This window comes from Micropterus salmoides, unplaced genomic scaffold (genome assembly GCF_014851395.1).
Source record: "Micropterus salmoides isolate LMB-PRFRI ecotype aquatic unplaced genomic scaffold, ASM1485139v1 Ms_hic_scaffold_11, whole genome shotgun sequence".
Taxonomy (NCBI): Eukaryota; Metazoa; Chordata; class Actinopteri; order Centrarchiformes; family Centrarchidae; genus Micropterus; species Micropterus salmoides.
In genome coordinates, this window is record NW_024040152.1 from 30159274 (window position 1) to 30178848 (window position 19575).

Here is a 19575-nt window from a genome sequence, read left to right on the forward strand (position 1 = left end):
CCTTCATACCTGTAAGGAGTTTCCTCTTTTCTTTCCTCTGTGTCTCTGCAGGATGCAGTGTTCTTCAGTTGTGGTGACAGCCTAAGCAGTAAAGGAATGACCTACCTTACCAACTCTCTCTTTGACTACCGCAGTCCAGAGAACAATGGAGTCAGGGCTGAGTTCATCCTGGATGCCACTAATCACAAGGTCAAATTAAAACTAGATAGAGGGGGCTGCAGTAGCAGATCATACATTTGTGATTGACGTCCCCAGAGATCTACTGTACTGCAACAATGCAGCTACATCAGTTCAACAGTTTGCCAGTAGTGAATCCAACCAACATTACAGGTTGTTTGTGACATGTACAGTATATTCACAGTCTTTTTCTTTCTAAAGGCTAACCACTAAGCATTCAAAGGACACCCACAGAACTGATAGCAGAGTCTAAACCATATGGCAAAAATTAAGCAGTCAGTTCCAAGCCAAACCAACAACAACCAACTCAACACGCACCTCACAGCTGGGCCAACAAGCCAACACAGCAACACACTTATTCAACCAACAGCAATACTGTTGAAAAAAAGTCAGGTGCAGGTGCTGTTTACTTGAACAGCACCTGCCATTAACACAGTTCTCACTAAACAAAACATCTGCAGCGCAGAGGTCGTCAAGCTTACGAGAGAACAAAACTGATACAAAGACATTTTATTAAGACTTAAGTTTCTTTGTTTTAACAAATACAAATGGTTCACAACACACGTTAGTGTTGTTATGGCTTAACTGAGCAAGCACACCTAATACAGTAGTTTATCTGGGTCAATAAACAATAATCTGATATGATTACATCCAGTCCAGGTTTTACTTGGCAGCAATGGCAGCTGTTTTGCCATATATAGTAGGGGTGGGAGAAGAAAACGATTCTTACATGCATCGCGATGCTGCCTTGAATAACAAATGGATTATTTAAATGTTAATTGATAATGTAATGTTGATGGAACGCAAAAGGCGGAACTTGCGGAAGTGCAGCGCCTGGACCGTCTGTGGTGCACACATAACAGAGAGACCGGTGTTGGCACACCACTGCTGCGGAATGAATAACCACTCTACTTAAATGTCACACAATCATTAAGATCAATGTGCAAGTAATTGATTTTAACTCCCACATTGTGTGAGCATGTTGACACATTTGACGCTTGGCGAGCTCTCTGCTTGTCCTGTGTGTGAGGCCGAGCGACTGAGAGAGAGAGCGAGTGGCAGAACATGACGGTGAAAGTTAGCGGAGAAAAAATATTAGCAGAAAGTAGTTAATAAACAGTTAATAAAAGTCTGTTGTTTCCCCAACAGCTGGAAAGTGCAGGCGGTTTGCGCGAGCTAACATCTCCCTTGTAAAGCATGTTTTTTGGCTGCTAAGTTATGTAACGCCAGCTAAATCAGTAACAAAGTAAATGTTAATGTTAGCTGTATGCCAGTACTACTTACTTGTCCAGGGCTGATAACATCAGGTTCAAGTTAAACTGGTGTACAGCTCTGTCCTGTTCACATACTATACATCCTGATCCTAGTTAAGTTATATTTTAATTTTAGTTTTCAGAGTCTGAAAACTGGTTATTAAAGAGAAGAAGGTGGTGAGCTGTGGTTGATAAAGTAAATTAGGGAAGCAAGCTAGTGCTTTTAGGCAAAGGAGTTTCTTTTAAATTTCAATGTGCAAATTAAAGTAATTATCTATAAATCACATAGAAAAAAAGTTTTGTAATCGAATGGTGAGATGCCCAGAGATTCCCTCCCCTAATGTATAGTGCTACTAAGTTAATACGATATTTAGTTATTTTTAACTCTCAGTAATTTCTCTTCTAAACAAGTCTAATTTAAATTAGTGCCACTGATTATTTCTGTCAGTCACCGAGCTTCTGGCTGCAGTTGAGGAATGTTCCTGCTATCTAAGTAGTAGTGTTAAAGTCATTATTCCTGATAACTCTCAGCTCCCTTCATCAGCCATCACAGCTCTGGTGTTGACTCTCCTCAGCAATGTGGACATGACCCTCAATGAAGCAATTGTTTGGGCAACCATCCATCCATCTATCTATACTTGAAAGTCTAAGAGTCAAAGGTTTTGGTGTTAATTCATTAGTGGTTTTGAAACCAGCCAATGGCTTTGATCCAAAAGCATGCCAGAGCCATTAGAGGTCCCCTAATAAATATTACTCATTAACCTGCCTCTCTGATAAGGCTCTATTGAAATCTCTGTTTAGAGAACTAGTGGGTAAGTCTGGGGTGTGGGTGTTAAATGTGTGTGTGAAAGGGGCCTCTCTCATTTTCTCTCTGTTTCATGCTTGCTCACTCATTCTCTCTGTTTACCAGTGGTTTGATGTGCAGTAGAAGTATAACTTTCAAATATTGTCTAGGACAGGGTCAATAGCTCTTGACCTGCAGACTAATAAATGATGACAAGTTATCACATAACAATGCATTAACACCCAGCTAGATAAAAAAGTATATATAATCCACAGTTTATCTTCTATTTATATGTAGGTTTTATTTGTGAATAATGATAATCAATAAATAACTTGGGGGTGGTACAGTACTTCAGTGGTTAACATTGTAACGCGGGTTAAAACCCTGGCTTTATTTGTGGTATGCCCCTGTAGTCCACAGACATGCAGGTATAGGTCAAATTGAAAGTCTAAATTGCCCATTGGTTTGTGTGATCCATGTATGTGTGAATCCTATAATAAAACTGTTGACGTCTCCAGGTTGTACCCTGCTGCTTCACTAATATGTAGCACCCCTTAGTCCCTGAAAAAGAAAGGAAAATTACTGTTTCCATCTGTGCAACACTGTTTTTAGTGTTAGGTACTGATAGCTACAAAGTGCTTTAAAGATCATTAGTAATTATATTTTTTTCCCAACTGTGAACATTTGCTTCCAGGTACATTCTACATTCATGCTTTTAAAAACTGGACTTTGCTATCTTAATAAATATTTCAAACAACATTTCACAATGTTATATTAAAAGTGTCATAATCCCAGTTAGACAGCTTTGATTTGTTATGAAAAGTCCAATGTTGTAGTAGATAAGCTATTTCCAGTGGCATACATCCAAGCACAACTGAATGAGGAAACTTGTACCTCCTTTTATCAATAGCTTATTACTAATAAGAACAGAATTCATACCTAGTTTATTACTTCGCTATGAACCGTAAAGTATAATAAAGTATAGAGTAGTTAAGTGTCTTCTCTCTGACTGATTTTGCCTCTTTATGCTCTAAAAACTTGGTGGTTATAATGGACAAAACAATATTTTTAGTTCTGTTGTCCTGCTGTGATCAAGTGTCTTCTTCCATTTCAAGTCTTTCTTTATATTATTGATATTGTTGGCTAGTAAAAAAAAGTCCAACTGAGCAGACTATCTCCGATTTGACCCCCTTTGCCGTATCCACCATGACCCCAGTCACTGCCACTCTTAAATGCTATCAGCTTGTTTGCTCCCTTGCTGCCATGTTTACCCAACTCTGCTTTTGTTTGACAGGAGACCTACACTGAGATAGCGGGTATGCAGCGCTTTGGTGCTTTCTACATGGATTATCTCTACACAATGGAGAACAGCAGCAGCAAAGGTATTGTCTAATTCATTCCTCCTCACAGAGCTTCTTTGTTCACCTCATCAGCTCCTCTCTCTTGTTCTTTATATCTGTCATGTTCTCCTTTTCTCTGCATTGCCTCTCTTCCTTCTTATCTATCTTGTACTCTCTGTGTCTTTCCATCTTTTTCTACATCTTCTCTTCTCTTCTCTCTGTCAAACAAGCCCCCTGTAGACTTGAAGAAAGAGCTTGTCTTGTTTGAGTCACAGCCACCTGGTCCTTGACCCTTCCTGTCCTCGCTCTCACCTCAAACTTACCTGGAGGGCAACTGTCAGAAGTGTTTAGTCTGCACTGACACGTATTTGAGTTTCTTTCTTTCTGCTGCTTGTTGAAACATTGTTTCCCCCCCTGTCTCTCTACCTGTAAGCTTTTGAGAAAGTGAATACACTCCTTTGCCTAATTAGGTGTCACTCTTCCTTGCAGAAGCCTTAAGACGAGCAGGATTTCTCATTCCTGAGCTATAGCACTCAAGAATGTTTATTTAAGTCTGAAAGATCTGAAGATCCCATTAAGCGATAAAAGGTTTATTTGGCCCACACATTTCTCTGAGTTTTAGTGTGTGATTGTTGAGCATTTTATTTCAGTGCTCCTGGAAAGTTGCTCTCTGTGTAAGAATGACAAAGACACCTGACTGACATTCATAAATTCTAAGAGAAAACTTCAGATTAAATCTAGATAAAGTGCAACACCTTTCTGTGTCTAATGGCAAAAGCAAAAAGGATAGCTTTTAGAGTTGAAGGTTAAGCAAATATGATGTTAGGTGATCATTCTTCATCGAGTGGAAATGAAACTTGAAAGGGAAGAAACAATGTATAGTGCACAGTTGCCTCTTTTAAATAACACCAGAAACAAAGAGGTGGTTGAACCAATTCAATGACTCGAACAGATAATGTGATTTATTAGGAGTCTAATGTCACCTATGTTGTTTCACTTGCTGCTCTTTTTTTCTCTTTCATTTTACTTCTCTCTGCCTCTACCTCTTTCTGACTAGGCTATTGTTTCCTCCTGCTGTCAGCTATAGATAAAAATCTAAATTAAAACAAACATTGATACTGTCATCCTGAGCTGTCAAAGTCATTTCTTGACAGCAGGATAAGTGTCATTCTTTTTTCCTGCGGGACGGCTGTGGTTACCGTTGCCAGTTGGAATGCTTCTCTTCTGTCAGTGTTTCTCTTCTTTTCGGACGCGGACCAGATCCAGTGTCAACCAAACAAATTAGTTTCCATTGCCATGGGACTAACATAAACTCTGAGTCAACTGAAATACTAACCTACCCAGGTCACACTCACCATTGACTTCACATTAGAGTAACACTGCAGATTAAAAACGTTTTTTTTTAATCTTGGGAAATGGAGACACTTTTAAATCGTCTAAATCCCAGCTAATTTCAGCCTCCTCATCATACCACTGACCGTTCTAACTGCAGCCATATGGTTGACATTAGGCCTAATCCACTGCAGCCAAATCTCACTGAAGAAGGGAAGGGGAAGTGGCATTGCCCATTGCCCTTTATAAAGCTCCAGAATTCAGTGAGTTTCACCCCCAGTCCTTTCAGCTAAAAAAAAACGTTAAATGCAGACTCTCTGAGAATGTTTGGTGCAGTGGTGGAATGTAATGGGAATAAAGTAAGTTGTGACCCTTTGTCCTCTTCCTCCCTCACTGCAATTCACCCACCCCCTTCTTTTATTTTTAATTTCTCCCTTTTTATTGCCGGGAACTGAGTCTTTTAAGTGGACCTCTGGAACAGGGGCCTGCGATGAATGAAGGGACAGCTGTGTGAGAGAAGTGGACATTTGGAATATTCATCATTCCAGTGGTTCACGGCTATGTGAGCTGCTCCCTGCTGCTGCATTACACCACTGCCATCTTTATTGTGTTTTGTGCCCAACAGATGAGAAGATTATTATATACTTGACAAAGAAAAAATGGGGAATAGGGACAATTTATTGCTGCCTTAAATATTATTTAAAAAACGCACTGTGCCATACATTAAATACAGTAGGTGACATGTTACACTTACTTACAAAACATAAAATGTGTTAAATTGTCTGGCTGACTGATAGAAGGATCTTCAAGTTTGTGATACCACATAGTGTGTATATATATATTTTAATTATGTTATATATAAATATGTGTATTTCTGTTTGTAGGCTCTCAGGACTACTCGGTGGTGAATATGGAGGAGGCAGTGCCCGCTGTTCAAGAGACATCCATCAAGAGGCTGGTGGTGGGACCTCTGGACATAAGGCTGCACAGCAGCGCTGTTCACCGTATCCTCAAGATGATCACCTGTGCCATGGACCACGAGTACGAACCCTACTGCAAACCACAGCAAGGTCAGCCCTCTCATGCTAACATTTTCTTCCCGGAATCCCTGCCTGTTGTTTTATTGGGCTGACTTTAACAACTAATAGTTCACTGAACTGCCTTCACTTGTATATAACTCCATTATCCTCTCTTCTACTCTATTCTATTCTGACAATGATCAGAAATTGTAACAGTTTACACTTTACAGTATCCTCACCACATTGTTATTTCCTTGCACAACCCATCTTTCGACACACAGCTGTACATGAAAGTAGTGACCTTTTGGACCACATGAGGGAGGATAAGCCAAACACCTTTGTTAGTGATCGTCCCTGCACAGCTATTGATGAGCTCATCCCTGGGATGTTGTGAAAGAACATGGAATGTGTGTCTGTGTGTAATATCTGTAGCAATAACTCTCATTTTTGCGAAACGATAACATCCGTAGGTTTCGGTTGTTTCAGCATCTGCAATAGATAATAGATGATGGGGTAATTACTATAGAGCTTTTGACTAAAGCTGGGTAGGTCAGTGTGTTTCTTCCTGTTTCTATATGTGTCTGTGATCTCTGGCATTTTTTGGGGATGGGTCAGTCTAGTAAGACCCACGGGGGGGAAAAAGAAATTGAGAGTAGATAAAAGAGGAAACATTTTTCACCAGGGTAGCTATTACAGATGTGGTGATAAAATAACACATGCCAGACGTATTTTACTCAATCAAGTTCTCTTCTCCTCCTTTGGCTCCTCTCTCCTCTTCTTCACACCTTCAATAAATTTAATTACACTATTACTTCATGTTTACTGTTGGAAAAGATACGCGAGCGTGATACAATAGGAACACTTTATAAAGTCTTTGTTTAAATGGTTTAAATAAATTTGGCCAAATGGTATGTAGGAAAATACAAAAAAGATGTATATTTCAGCTGACCTTTATTGGTATGATGTACTTTTACTTTAGAATCAGAAACGTGAATTATTATAAAACAAATAAATAAAACAAATTGTAAAATAAAGAACAAAAATAAGGTGTATGTATGAGAAAAAAGTATGTTTGGAAAGATTGGTAGCTTCACTGGCAAAATCAACTGAGTTTAACTCTATAGTGTAAAGGACCAGTGATCTTGGTTTGGGACTGTCTTTGGGATGGTCCAGGTTTTGTCTTGTCTGTAAATGATTTTGATGACAGCTGCTCTGTTCTCTAGCCTTGGCTTCATGGAGGCAGTGTTTGTGTGCTTGCCAGTAGAGAAGTAGAGGTCAGGAGGTCAAAGACATGACTATCTTTCTACTCATCCTCTTCTCTGCTCCTACCCACACACTCCTTGCCAAGAGCTCCCAAAGAATCACTTTCCTCCCCAAAACCAGCTGTGATTGGAAGCCAAATTGGCTAGTGTCTGTGTATTTTATAAGAGCTTGTCTTATTTAGAGCAGGAGATTCCAACTTGTAAATTTCCAACAGGTTGTTCATTTGTGTGAATGCTTTTTATATACTGCCTAAGAACAATAGAAGGAACATAGTAACAAGACTTTTAGAGTTGGATCTGTTAAGTGGGACAGAGAAATACAGGGTGTGCGTGATACGCTTGTGTGTGCCAGAGCGTGTATGTTGGCATGCATACTTGTTCTTTTAATCATATATTTGCCTTTTCTGTGTGTTTCATATATGAAGTGATTTGCTTGTAATCATGCCTCCATGCACCATGTGAGCTGCATGTTTTGTAATTGACTGTGGATATTGACTTGAGCCCTGATTAGATTGATTAGATTGGACATGGCAGTGCCAGATGAACCTGATGCGGACTCCGGCGGTAGGCCAAAGAGCAAAACAGCTTTGGGATCAGGTTCAGAGCCCACCTTGGAACTGGGAATGTAGCCCAATAGAACCTTTTACTGTACTGAAACAAGCCCATGTCCTGAGACCAGAGCCAAGGCCTTCACTAACAAAGGGCTCAGGTTTTGGTATACCTCAGGTCTCTGGTCACTCCTTACTTTGGTAAGTGCTGACCTTGCTAGCCTCTGTTCCATGTTGACTTAGTTCACTTGATTTTCTGCCTATCCGGATGTTTCTGGTTATTGATTGAATAAGTGGTTTTATGAGATAGTTCATAAACAAAGCTACTGGGAAACAGCCACTGTAATGAATATCGTTTGGAGATGCCAGTACTTTTATAGTGATGTTTATTTTATTTAGTGTATGAGGTGGTGTCTTTTTTTGGAAAAAAAACGTTTATTTTGTTTTAATGCTGCAGGCGTAGAGGAGAGGGGCCCACTCAAAGTAATGAGTATGCTTTACAGTTAACCTCTTTCTCTGTAAAACAATCTTTAGTCCTCAAATCCAAATGTCTTTGGCCTTTCCCACTCCATCACTTTTGTTCAAATAATGCACCACTGGTCGTATACTTGTGGTTAGAATCACAAGGTTCGTACTAGGTAAAACAAAGGAAAATCACTTGCTTTTGTAATAGTATGTTTAGTCTTACTATTCAACGTCTCCCTTTACTGCACTTCACTTCCAAAGCTAACATGTTTCTTTCTGTTGTGTCACTGTCTCTGTAGAAATTGTTGAGGAAAGCCATGGTCCAGCTACTCCAGAAGAGATATCAAACTTAGAGGAATTCATCCCAACCAGACTCACATGTCTCACTCTACTCCAAGTCTCAGTCACTGTCTCCATGGCAGAGTTCAATCTCCTTCACACACTAATGCCTGTCATTATGGGATGCAAGGTATTGCGCACAGGCCTACTTTGTTCTTTTTTTGTCCTTGAGAACCTATTTTATGAAGGGTCATTAATATGGGTGTTTGCATTACATAAATTAAGGAGGGAAAATCAAAGATAAAATAAGATGTTCCTTATAGAGAAAGAATTATATGCACAAAAGATGATCAGACACTTTTGCCAAAAGTCTGTAAATGCATTAAATACCTCCTGTGTACAGTACACGCTGCAACTACTGACATGGAAGCGTCTGTACACTTAACAGGCAGCAATCGATAGCTAGCTCTGATTTTGACAAACATTGATTGCCAAGATACTTTTGGAGGAGAACAAATCATATTAGGTGCTAACTGCACTTTCAAACAGGGAAATATCTTTCTAAAAAGTGTCTTATAAATATCTGAATTTCTCAAAAAGGATAAATATATTCTGCATTCTTGTAGTGAGGTGGGGAGGGGCAGATTTCATTGTATTCTATAGCTCTTTTAGTATCAGTATTATTGTATTGGTGCTGACTATATCCTGGCTACATAGTAGGTCCATAGTAAAATTCTACAATTCAGCCATTGAATCCAGTCATTATAAAAATCATTCTAAATTTTTAGAGATACATGAGAGAGACTGATGTGTACATTTTGAATATAGACTGTAACAACAGCAATATATGTGACATGCATTCTCACTTTTAATCCCTTTCCCCCTTTTATATCCTCAATCTCCCAGACTGCACCGGGACCGGTCAACATACCAGTGTTTCAGCCGGTGCGCCCTCTACCTTCTGTGCAGTTCCAGGTGGAAAGGGTGAATGTTGAACACTCTGTGCCCATGTATGCTCCAGAACTGGTCAGCACTGTCAGCAGTCTCAGCCAGCCTTCCGACAACCTGCTACATCACTGCTATGCACACCTCTACCTCAAGGTGAGCACGGCAATATTCCTCTCAAATCCCAGCTGTCCTTTCTGTAAACTTAAAAAGAAAAATGGGACATATGGCAAAAACCACATTTGATTCCTGTGCATCTAATAATAATTTGTTTTAACTTGCTGCTAAGAGTCATTTCTAGGTTAGAGCTGTATCCTACACCAATCTACACCTGACTTTTCCAAAAAGGTCAGATCTACTTAACTATCTATTCTGCGATGTAATAAATTAACCAGATATCAATTGCTATTAAAATAAATCAATCAGAAGATCAGGAAATCTAGATTATGGAAAAATAATTCTACTCCCAGTACCATTTTTTTCAGCAAAGGTTTGTATCAGTCTCTATTTTTTATTTTATTTTACATTTGTCTTGTTATCTAACAACTTTCAAGTTCACACAAAATGCACATCTACTACTTTGTACACTTTTGTTTCCATATACTATAACCGGAAGTCAGTAGGTCAACCACAACCACTTTGAAATAACCCTAATGACCCTTTAATGACCTTGGTGACCCCTTCACTTGTTCATAAAAATCTCAGCACTGAGCTTCCAGATGAGCACCAGTCCAACTCTGGTCTACCTGATTGATGCTACAGGCTATGTATTGTGCAACTGTGATATTGCTTGTTACTGTATTGATTGTATAGTTTTGAATGGTTAAAAAAATTTAAGTTATCATTTATTACAGTTACAGTTGCCATTACCGTCAAATTGGGGCTTAAGACAAAAGCTTTTGGTTTTTTAGAGAACATGATTTAAATCACTGGCCAAGAGATCAGTCAGGGGGTAGTGTGCGCACAGCGACCTCCTCAATAAAACCCCTGTGCGTGCACTGCTGATCTCCTTTTTTCACTCAGCCCTGAGTTATTAAAATTGTCATTACAGCGATTATTAGTTCACCATCCGGTGTCGCTAGTTAACCTCGAGATGTCTTCTAGAAAGTCTTGCATGACTTGGCTCGTACCTGATGCTGGCAGTCAACTGCCATGACGCCTGCTTTCTCTGCCTGGGCCGCGTGCAGCAGGTAGATTCCCTCTCCTAGGCTGTATGCCTCGCTTTCCCCCGGGAGGAGCACAATTGACGGTCACAGTTCACCGAGCTAGCCGGTCTCATCCATACGTACTGCTCGTACAATTTGTTATACCATTTCCATAACATTTAAAAGTTGAAAAGCTCTACTATAATGTATATACTGTATAATGCTTTTTAGTTTATTTAGTTAGCAAAGCATTTAGAAATTATTATGATTTTCCTATTTGATAAGTTTTAAATACAGTGAGTGTAAAGCTATATCCGATGGCTACAGTATCTAAACTAAGGTATGTTTATGTCTCCTATTTTTCTTTTCAAATTGACCTATAAATAAACTAGAAATAACGAGGTTTTAACCTTATATTTATAGTTTACACGAAGGCTCAGATGTCCCTTGGAGTACACAGAACTAGTAGGCTTTTGCAAATTCAGCTTATCCACCTTTTAGGAAGACTGGATAACAGATCTGGGATGTCCCAGTCTGGCCGGGTATGGCCTGGGTGTGTTTTTTTTTAAGGCAGGATGTTTGCTGGATGTCATGCTGGTAGTCCTTATCACAGGGTCACTGCAGGGTTAACAGTTAACTGATCAGTGGCCAAGGATCATTCTGACCAATCAGCCAATCAGTATTTGTGTCTGCCTAGGCCACTAATTCTAACTCTGGATTTTGGCAGTGGGATCATGACAGGGTTGAGGTCATTCTGGCCGCAATTCACCCACTTCAGGAAGTGATTTGAAACAGGTATAAACCAAGGCTTATCTTAATCTGCGTTTTATTGACACTGGCTGTCAAAACTAGGGTGTCTGTCTTGAGGGTAGTGGTTAGTCATTGTTTCACTTTTGCCATGGTTGTATACAAGAACTCAAAGTCAGCCTGTTTGCTTAACAAGGAGGCAGAAGATTGAAATAGACCGATCATCATTGAAAACTTGGCCTTTTTAATAACTAGGTGCTTTGGCCTGCTGAAAGGAGAACAGAATTTGAAATATAGTCTCTCAGAGGAAGCAGTGGATCAGCAGTGAATCAGTCTGTGTATATGCTATATGGCCCATAGCTTGCATTTCAAAGTGGGATTTTTATTATGTTTACATCTATATCTGGCAATCACACAATTCAGCTTGATATACTTTCAGGTATGTAATATTAATGTAAAACAAATAGTCATTTTAGTTTTTTTCCAAGGTTTTGTATGTCTGCTCTGGTTTGGTAGACCTTAACTTGCAGGAATTGAATGAATGCTGCTCTGTGCATATACAGTAGCTACATGGGGGACAGCTGAGCCTGGCCATCATCCACTACCTCCCATATTAAACAGGACGTCATCCACCATGTTCACTATATGTAAACATTACGGTTGCAGTACTTGGTGTCTGGCAGTGTGGCTACCAGGAGCTTAGATAATGAGAATATGATTAGATCACTAAAACGCACCACATTAAGGTCAATGAGCCTAAAAATCTCTTCCTGAAATAATGTGATCTGGACCTGATCATTTTGATCTGTATGTGTGTGTTGTGTCTTACATTAATTAATAGAGCTAGTCAGCAGCGTTTTCTGTTTCCATCTTCTCTGTCCTTTGTTATTAATGTTGGTATGTATGCTTATTTATAAAAAAAAACTTCTGTTCAGTCTGTACTTGTTAGTTGGTAAACATATCTGTGCTAGTGAACTGCACAATGTACCTGCAATGTTTTTTAGTATGTATTCTCATTAAATCGCATACAGTCGTCACTTCACTTCTGCTATGTAATGAATTATGCCTTGAAAAACTATCACAGGAAAAATAAAACTCGCAGCTGTGTGTAGCTTAATGTACATAAAGTACATAAGCATTTTCTTGAGGTTTCAGAATAAAGATATTTCTGACTGTGCCTCTAAGACTGAACTTGCTGACAGCTGTTTGTACAGTAAACAAGGATGATAAGATTATTTTGTCTTTCTTGTGTCTCTGTATGAGCCAGGGCCTGCTGAAGAAAGCTCAAATTGGTTTAATGGCTATAGAAATGAGGGAACATCAGCACTGGCTTTGTGCTTCTGTGTTTTCTTTTCAGAAGCTGTGTGAACTCAATGAGAGCTGACATGTTTTTTTTTCTGTGGATCCAGTAAATGGTTTGATCTATACATTGCTGAATTTCCTTGTCTGTTTTTTCTTCCCTGTCTTCCCCTTCACCTCTCTCCTTCCCATCATCTCTCTCACTCTCTCTCCCTTTCTGTCTTTCTTCCAGGTGTTTGGGTTCCAGGCAGGCTTGACATGCCTGGACAGTACAGGGGGTTTCCTGCCTCTCACCCCCATCATCCCTTCCTTCAGCACTGCACTCTATGGGAAACTGATCCAGATGCCTGCATACTGGTGAGTTTGTAGCACTTGCAATACGGATGGAAATTTGTGTGAGCACAGACGCAGTTAGAGTTCCCCTTGTGAACTTGAATTATAAGATTGGTAACTGCAATTGAATTGAAAGGTAAATGGGGGGAAAAACAATATACCCACCTTTTTTTCCCTTTGTAAATCTGACCAAATCAAAAAAACTCCAGTCTACATGCAAGAGGTGCAAAGTGTTTATTTCCAGTTTAGTCAAAAATAGTTCATAGGCTTTAAATAGGCTTATTTAATGTTGGCCCCTTTTTTTAAATGATTAGGATTGAAGGGACACCCAGTGAAGTTGTGGATCATATGAATTTCACACTTAATTTATGTCACATGTTTTTCTCTGTATATCTATTTTGTGCATTTTTAATCAACTCTTGCTTTAATCCCAACACACATTACTCGTGTTTCTCAAAATATTTTCTCTTTTTGCAAATACTGGGGTCAGCTGGTGCCAAATATACTCTACATGGTCTTTATGATGATCACTAAAGAAATATTGTTTGACTGCATGTCTGCAGCACAGTTTAGTAAGGCTGCTGTGCTGACACAACAGAAAATATTATTTTGATATTTCAGAGGAAGTTGTTTCTGGGGGTCAAAAAAAAAAATCCCAATTTGTTGGAACTTTAGAAGAATCCTGAGAAGGCCTCCAAACGTGATGTCACTGAACAGTATAAATGTTGAGTAGCATATAAGTGTGGTGTGCAGAAAACCACTATAGGCTGAGTACTCTAATCTATTTTCAGGTGTGGTGTTGTCAAATTTCTTTGCATTCTCTGCATAGGCAATGTACATGTCATTGTGGTGGCTAAAGTACATAGTCAACTACAGTAAATTGAAGGACATTTTACTTTCTACAATCACCTGTGGATAGCATTATAGGTAACAATGCATACCAAAGTGAGGGAGAAAAACATTTATAAAATGTTTTTTTTTCTGATTTCAGAAAGGTTAGGGTGTGTACCTCCTGTGTGTATGCATGCTTGGGAGTGTTTATATGCATGCTTGGCTGTCTGTATACATTCTGTGTGTGTGTGTGTGTGTGAGTGTATGTGTAGTGTCATGTATTGTACTTTATGAAGAGGATTGCAGCCTTTTGCGGGCAGTGCATCAGAGGGTATTTAAAGTGATGGATGAGCCACTTCTTCAGCGGTCAGTGGGGAAAACAGAAAAACCGAGTCATTGAGTAATAACTGCAACAGTTTCTCAGATGGTTTGAAACACAAGGAGAGGAAAATAAGACAATGCTGTCTAAGGAGATGAAAAAACATCGCCATATCCTTGTCTTTGCACCAGACAGAGGATGACTCATTGGGGATGTCCCCAAGAGAGGTAAAGAGAGTTGAAGAGAGGACAAGAAAGGAAAGTAGAGGAGTAAGGCTCAGAGTTTGGAGGTGGATATGCTGGGAAATGGAGGATTTGAAAGTGATGGACAAGAGATGAATCTAGAGTCTTTCAATGTGCAAGTTATCAAAAGCTATCAAAATAGAGAGATAACAGAAGATAACAAGGAGGAATGGAAAGGGAGAGGAAGGACACAAATAAGCCAATAGAATGAAGAGAACGGTGACAAAAGGGGGAGGACAATAGAGGGAAAAGCTTGGGGAGAAATAAGATGGTCTTACAGTAGGTGTACAGTATGGGTCTGTGTGTAGTGTTTGCCATCATGGGGATTGGCTTTACTTTTATCATTGAAAATATTTTAATGAACTTTGTTTTTGTTGTTTATTTCCTCTCTACATTACTTTAGCTGACGCTTTTATCCAAAGCGACTTACAGTTGCTATACATGTCAGAGGTCGCACACCTCTGGAGCAACTAGGGGTTAAGTGTCTTGCTCAGGGACACATTGGTGGATGGGTCACAGCGGGGGATTGAACCCAGGTCTCTCACTCCTTGCACTTGTGGTGTTCTGTATGTAAATATGTCCCTGTCTTTACTTGCCTTGTTGGACTCATTTTGATATTTAAGAATGGCCCTGTAAAGAATGAATGAGTAGCTCATGTCCTGTTTTCCATCTGGTTGATAAAGCAACAAATGAATGAGTCGATTCATCTTTGAAAAAATAATTATCTTCACCGTTCACACCATCACTGTGTGTTCAGTAGTCATCATCTGGAAAACCCTTGATGCAAGCGCGCGCACACACACACACACCCCTACACACCATGTGCCCTCTCTCTCACACCTTACAGTCAACGTGCCTGCAGAAAACCTGTGCAAGAGCACTATCTTGGGAAATGATTTCCCCCCATTAGTTTAGATTTAAACATGTCAAAGAGCTGCAGATGGTTTTGACTTTTCCTGACTTCTTCTCCAGGCAACATTGTATCTACTGTACAGCGGTTAGCTGGCCACGTAGGGAACCACAAGGCCTTCATTCATTGTGGTGTGTGAGTGTGTCTGTAGACAGAACCCGACTCCCTGTGCTCTCTGCTCCCAATAAGAGACCGCTAGCTGTGTGTTTGATCTCCCCTCCTCCCCCCTGCCCTGCCTACCTTACATAGTGGATTCAGATGTCAAACGGATGTTATTTTTCTTTTCTGACAATCACTTGATGTTTCTCATCTCCAGAGAGCCTTCCAGATCAATGCCCTCCCGTGGCGTTTCTTTCAGCCTGGACCAGCCCTTAAAAATAACACTCACAATCTCCCACAGAGTCTCCTTGCCACGTTAAGAAAGTATTCTGTTATTCTTTGCTGTAAGCAAGCCTTTGATAAGCTACTTTATGTACATGTCCAGTAACAGTATGCACCTGGAGTCCTTATCTCGGTGTGATTTGAATAGATGTTAGAGTATGTGATGGCATTGCGATCATACCTCAAAATATGTGAACAGAAAATACCCACGATAATTGTACCGTCTTCAACAGGAATATTTCCACTTAATCTAATTTTCCTCACCTCCAATGTGAATTTAGCTTGATGTTTTTGATACTTGTACATGTTAGAAGCAATTCTTTCATTTTCTAATAGTTGCCTGCTTGTTTCTCTTGCCTGTAGATCATAATGATAATGGGGCTGGGTGAATTGTGCAGGGTTGTTGTTTCTGAACCTGCCATTTCAGGTTTAAAGTGACTCATATTTGACCCTGTCTGTCTTAAGTATGAGGTATGGCTGTCTTGCGTCCTGACCTGTATGTCGCTACAGTCAAAATCTAATTAACAAAACCTGACAGTTTGCTCCTGGAAGAATGATGATAAGCAGGTTTGTGGACGTGAAGCTGACAGCAGCACCGCAAATGCTGTTTACTTTCTGTCACCGCACAAGCACGGCACATTATCAGCACGACGACGCGTAGTCCGTTAAAATGTATTTTCTAGTATTTCTTTATTGCCTTCATGTTAAAAGTAATTTCTGTTCCGCTGCTGTCACGGTAACATAAGGTTACACCGTGCGTCATCTAACGTTCGTCCGTTTCATATTTTCTGTTTATTTAACTTATGAGCGAGAAAACAGCTGAATCAACATTACAGACAATCTTTGACTGTCTGTCCTATGTAATGGTTTCAGTTGTTTTCTTTGCCCCACACTGATGCAGAAATACATTTGATTATCATATTGCATATTACTCAATATTGAAATAAATACATGTGAGAAACATTTAAGGTTTTAAGTAAAGTAATGTCTTTTATTGTTATTATCACAACTCATCAGTGACGTAATCGTTAGAATACATTGATTTGTTTTCTGTTGTGTTGATGACCCTCGCAGTTCAGCTGCCACAGTCTTGCTTAGTTGTCTCTGTGGACGTGGGTGAAGAAAAAACAAGAAATTGTCCTGGATGGACAGTGAATTGAAAGGCTGAGAGACTTTATTCTAAGTATGTTCCCCTGTAGAAACACCATTTGTACCAACACATATGTATTAAAGATTACATGTGCTCACAGTATGTCGGTGACAGACATTCAGACAGACAGTTCCTCTCCTTAAGGTGAAAACTGAGCCCAAGAGTGACACACTGGGTCACTGGGGAAGCCAAAAGATGCACTTCACCAGGTGGTAGCATTTAATTTGACTGTATTGATGTTTGTTTTGGGACTGCTCCTCAGCGTTGATGTCACTCCAACAACCCCCCTTTCCAAGAAGTTCTGTTCTCAGAGCAGACGCAGAGCAGAGTTGTAAAAGCTTTTGAAGTTTTAAGGAAATATGAAATAAAGTGGGAAGCAGAAGACCTTAGTGAATGCACAGAACAGAGACATAGAGAAAAGAGTGGTCTGAGAAAAAGTGCTGTCTCTTTCTTTGTCAGCCTTCAGTAGTTTTGTTATATAGATTCTTGGATCAGCTTTTCCATTACCAATTTAAAAGTTAGCTTTGGATTTGTCTCTCTGGTGACTGACAAGAGAGAAGTCTAGCTTTGGAGTATATGCACACATTTTGCATCCCTCTCTCCCGTTTTCTCCACCTCTCTCACTTTTACTGTCACACATGCACGCACACACAAACACGTTTGTCATTGTGCAGCCTGTTCATGCTTAAGCAAGCGTATTTGACTGCCAGGTGATCATAGGGGATTTGGAGAGGCACTGGATGTCTGTGAAGACCCAGCACCTCTCCTGATGAGTTGGCCCACAGTGCATACTGTAGCTCATGTTTCCTTCAGTCTCACCACAAAGGCTCTGGCTTCTCACAGTGGGCAACAAGGGGCTTTCACTGGGGAAAGTACACTGCCATGACATCCTCTCCCTGCCAGCCTTGGCTTTTACTTTTACTGGCCATTTGGTGTTGTGTGTGAGACCTTGGATGTATCAAATTAGACTGAAATGTCTTTGCTTCCTCCGTTTTTAATGATCCAGTGTATAATTCCTGGCCACACTCTTCAATCAAAGTGGGGCCAGTATTGTGCAAGAATTGCATGATTTACTAATTGCAGCGATGGCACTGTTCAAGATTGTGAACAATTAGACTTGCATAATAAACCTTGGAATGACCTCAAAACTGTCTAGCGAACTTTCCAAACTTCCAATCTTGCGTCTTTCATAACAGTAGTGGTTACAATGTGGTGAACCAATCAACATTTTTTCAGTCGGTCTACTACTGGGTCCGTACGACGCCAAACTTCTAACTAACTAACAGCAAGAATATGCAGAATTTGACCAAACTGCTGAAACTCTGAGAGCCGGTCAAAATAACAATGCTCTCTCCGATCTTCATGTTCATGTTTCTTCAGCCTTTAGTTTTAGCATGACCATAATGGCAAATAAAACATTCAAATCATAACCATTTATTGATGCCTTTTGGAATGTTTTTATTAAGGTTTATGTCATTATTAGTTGCACTGCTGATACGTTTCTCTAAATAGCCAACATTAGATGTTACTTACCTGTTACCTAAATATTGCGAGTTCAGCATTCAGATTAGCATGCTAACTTACTACTATTCTTTATTTTTGTAACACGATACGTTCTGACCCAAGAGAGCAATCCTCCTAAGAAAAGTCTCTTCTTTTTAGTCAGTTGAAAGTGGTAGAGCCCTATGAATTTTTTTTTTTTCCCCAAATTCTGTGTTTTTCTGAATTCTGTGTTTTGTCATTTAAGCACATTTTTTCAGAATAAAGAGCGTGTAATTATGTGACGGATGAATAAAATGTCAACAGTTCAATGAGAAAATATAGAAAAAATTTAGTCCTATCAATGAATTTGATAAAAGCAGCAGATAAAAGAGCAGAGGCAAAGGTGAGCAGTGAAGTTTAGCAGTAAATGTGCAGTGGTGTTACAGTTTGTCACCGAATAAAGGCTGAAACTTCTCAAGACCAAACGGCTGGATAAATGAAGAGGGTTATTGCGTTGTTGTGTTGAGGATCAAGTCAGGCAGTTTCACGCGACATGATCCACGTACGATACATCCCCTCAATACAGCATTTCTGTATCAGTTTAATAGAAACAGAAGTGTATTTTTGATGGTATTGAAATTCATACCATCGGGATTTCTAAATACCCTGGTTTACCGTCCAAGCCTAAACTTAGGTCCACTTGATCAATGTCACTAGAGCTTAAGTCTAAATCAGAATCATTTCACAGGATAAGTGAATGCTTTGACTGCTGGTGGTGCTAGCGGAAAAGTTAGGTGATCACCTAAACCATTAGGTTTCATCCATTAATATCTGTATCAAATTTCATAGCAATGCATCAAATAGTTGTTGGGATATTTCACCCAAAAGCCAAAAAGGTCAATCCACTGGCGGCGCTAGAGAAAAAGTTAGGTCCAATATGTCTGTCGGATTCATCTTCTACAGATCAACACGTTGCAAGTGAGTAGGCATAGTAAACAAAGATTACTACTGAAAAATATTGAAGTTAGAGTCTCCCCACTTAGTATACACTATCCATGTACTAACCATTTGGTCAGCAAAAAGCCCAAATCCTCTGAAATGAACTTTAACTCCCAGTGAATTAAAGTGCAGCTGAGAGGAATCAGGCTGTACTTATCCCTAATGAAAGGCAATGTATGGGGCCGCCAACTTCACAGAGAGTCTCAATTGGTCTGGCTGTTAAACCTGTTATCCCAGATAAAATCAGTCCCTGTTTTTAAAAAAAAAAAGAGAAAGGAGGGCTAGAGGGAGGTGGCAGTAGGGGAGGGGATGTTAGAAGTGCCACCTGCATCG

The 19575-nt window shown here is 39.8% G+C and overlaps 1 protein-coding gene across 5 annotated transcripts in view; it reads left to right on the forward strand.

Moving 5' to 3' along the window:
• LOC119898078 (vacuolar protein sorting-associated protein 13B-like) overlaps positions 1–19575 on the forward strand; it is a 323319-nt gene that overhangs the window by 42655 nt on the left and 261089 nt on the right. For all 5 annotated transcript variants that reach the window (XR_005443479.1, XM_038712226.1, XM_038712228.1 and 2 more), the window contains 6 exons: positions 52–189; positions 3509–3596; positions 5771–5956; positions 8480–8649; positions 9366–9560; positions 12828–12952. Coding sequence is in view for 4 of the 5 variants with exons in the window: in XM_038712226.1 (XP_038568154.1) it covers positions 52–189; positions 3509–3596; positions 5771–5956; positions 8480–8649; positions 9366–9560; positions 12828–12952 (902 nt within the window). In the remaining variant the exon portion in view is untranslated. The remainder of the gene's footprint in view (positions 1–51; positions 190–3508; positions 3597–5770; positions 5957–8479; positions 8650–9365; positions 9561–12827; positions 12953–19575) is intronic.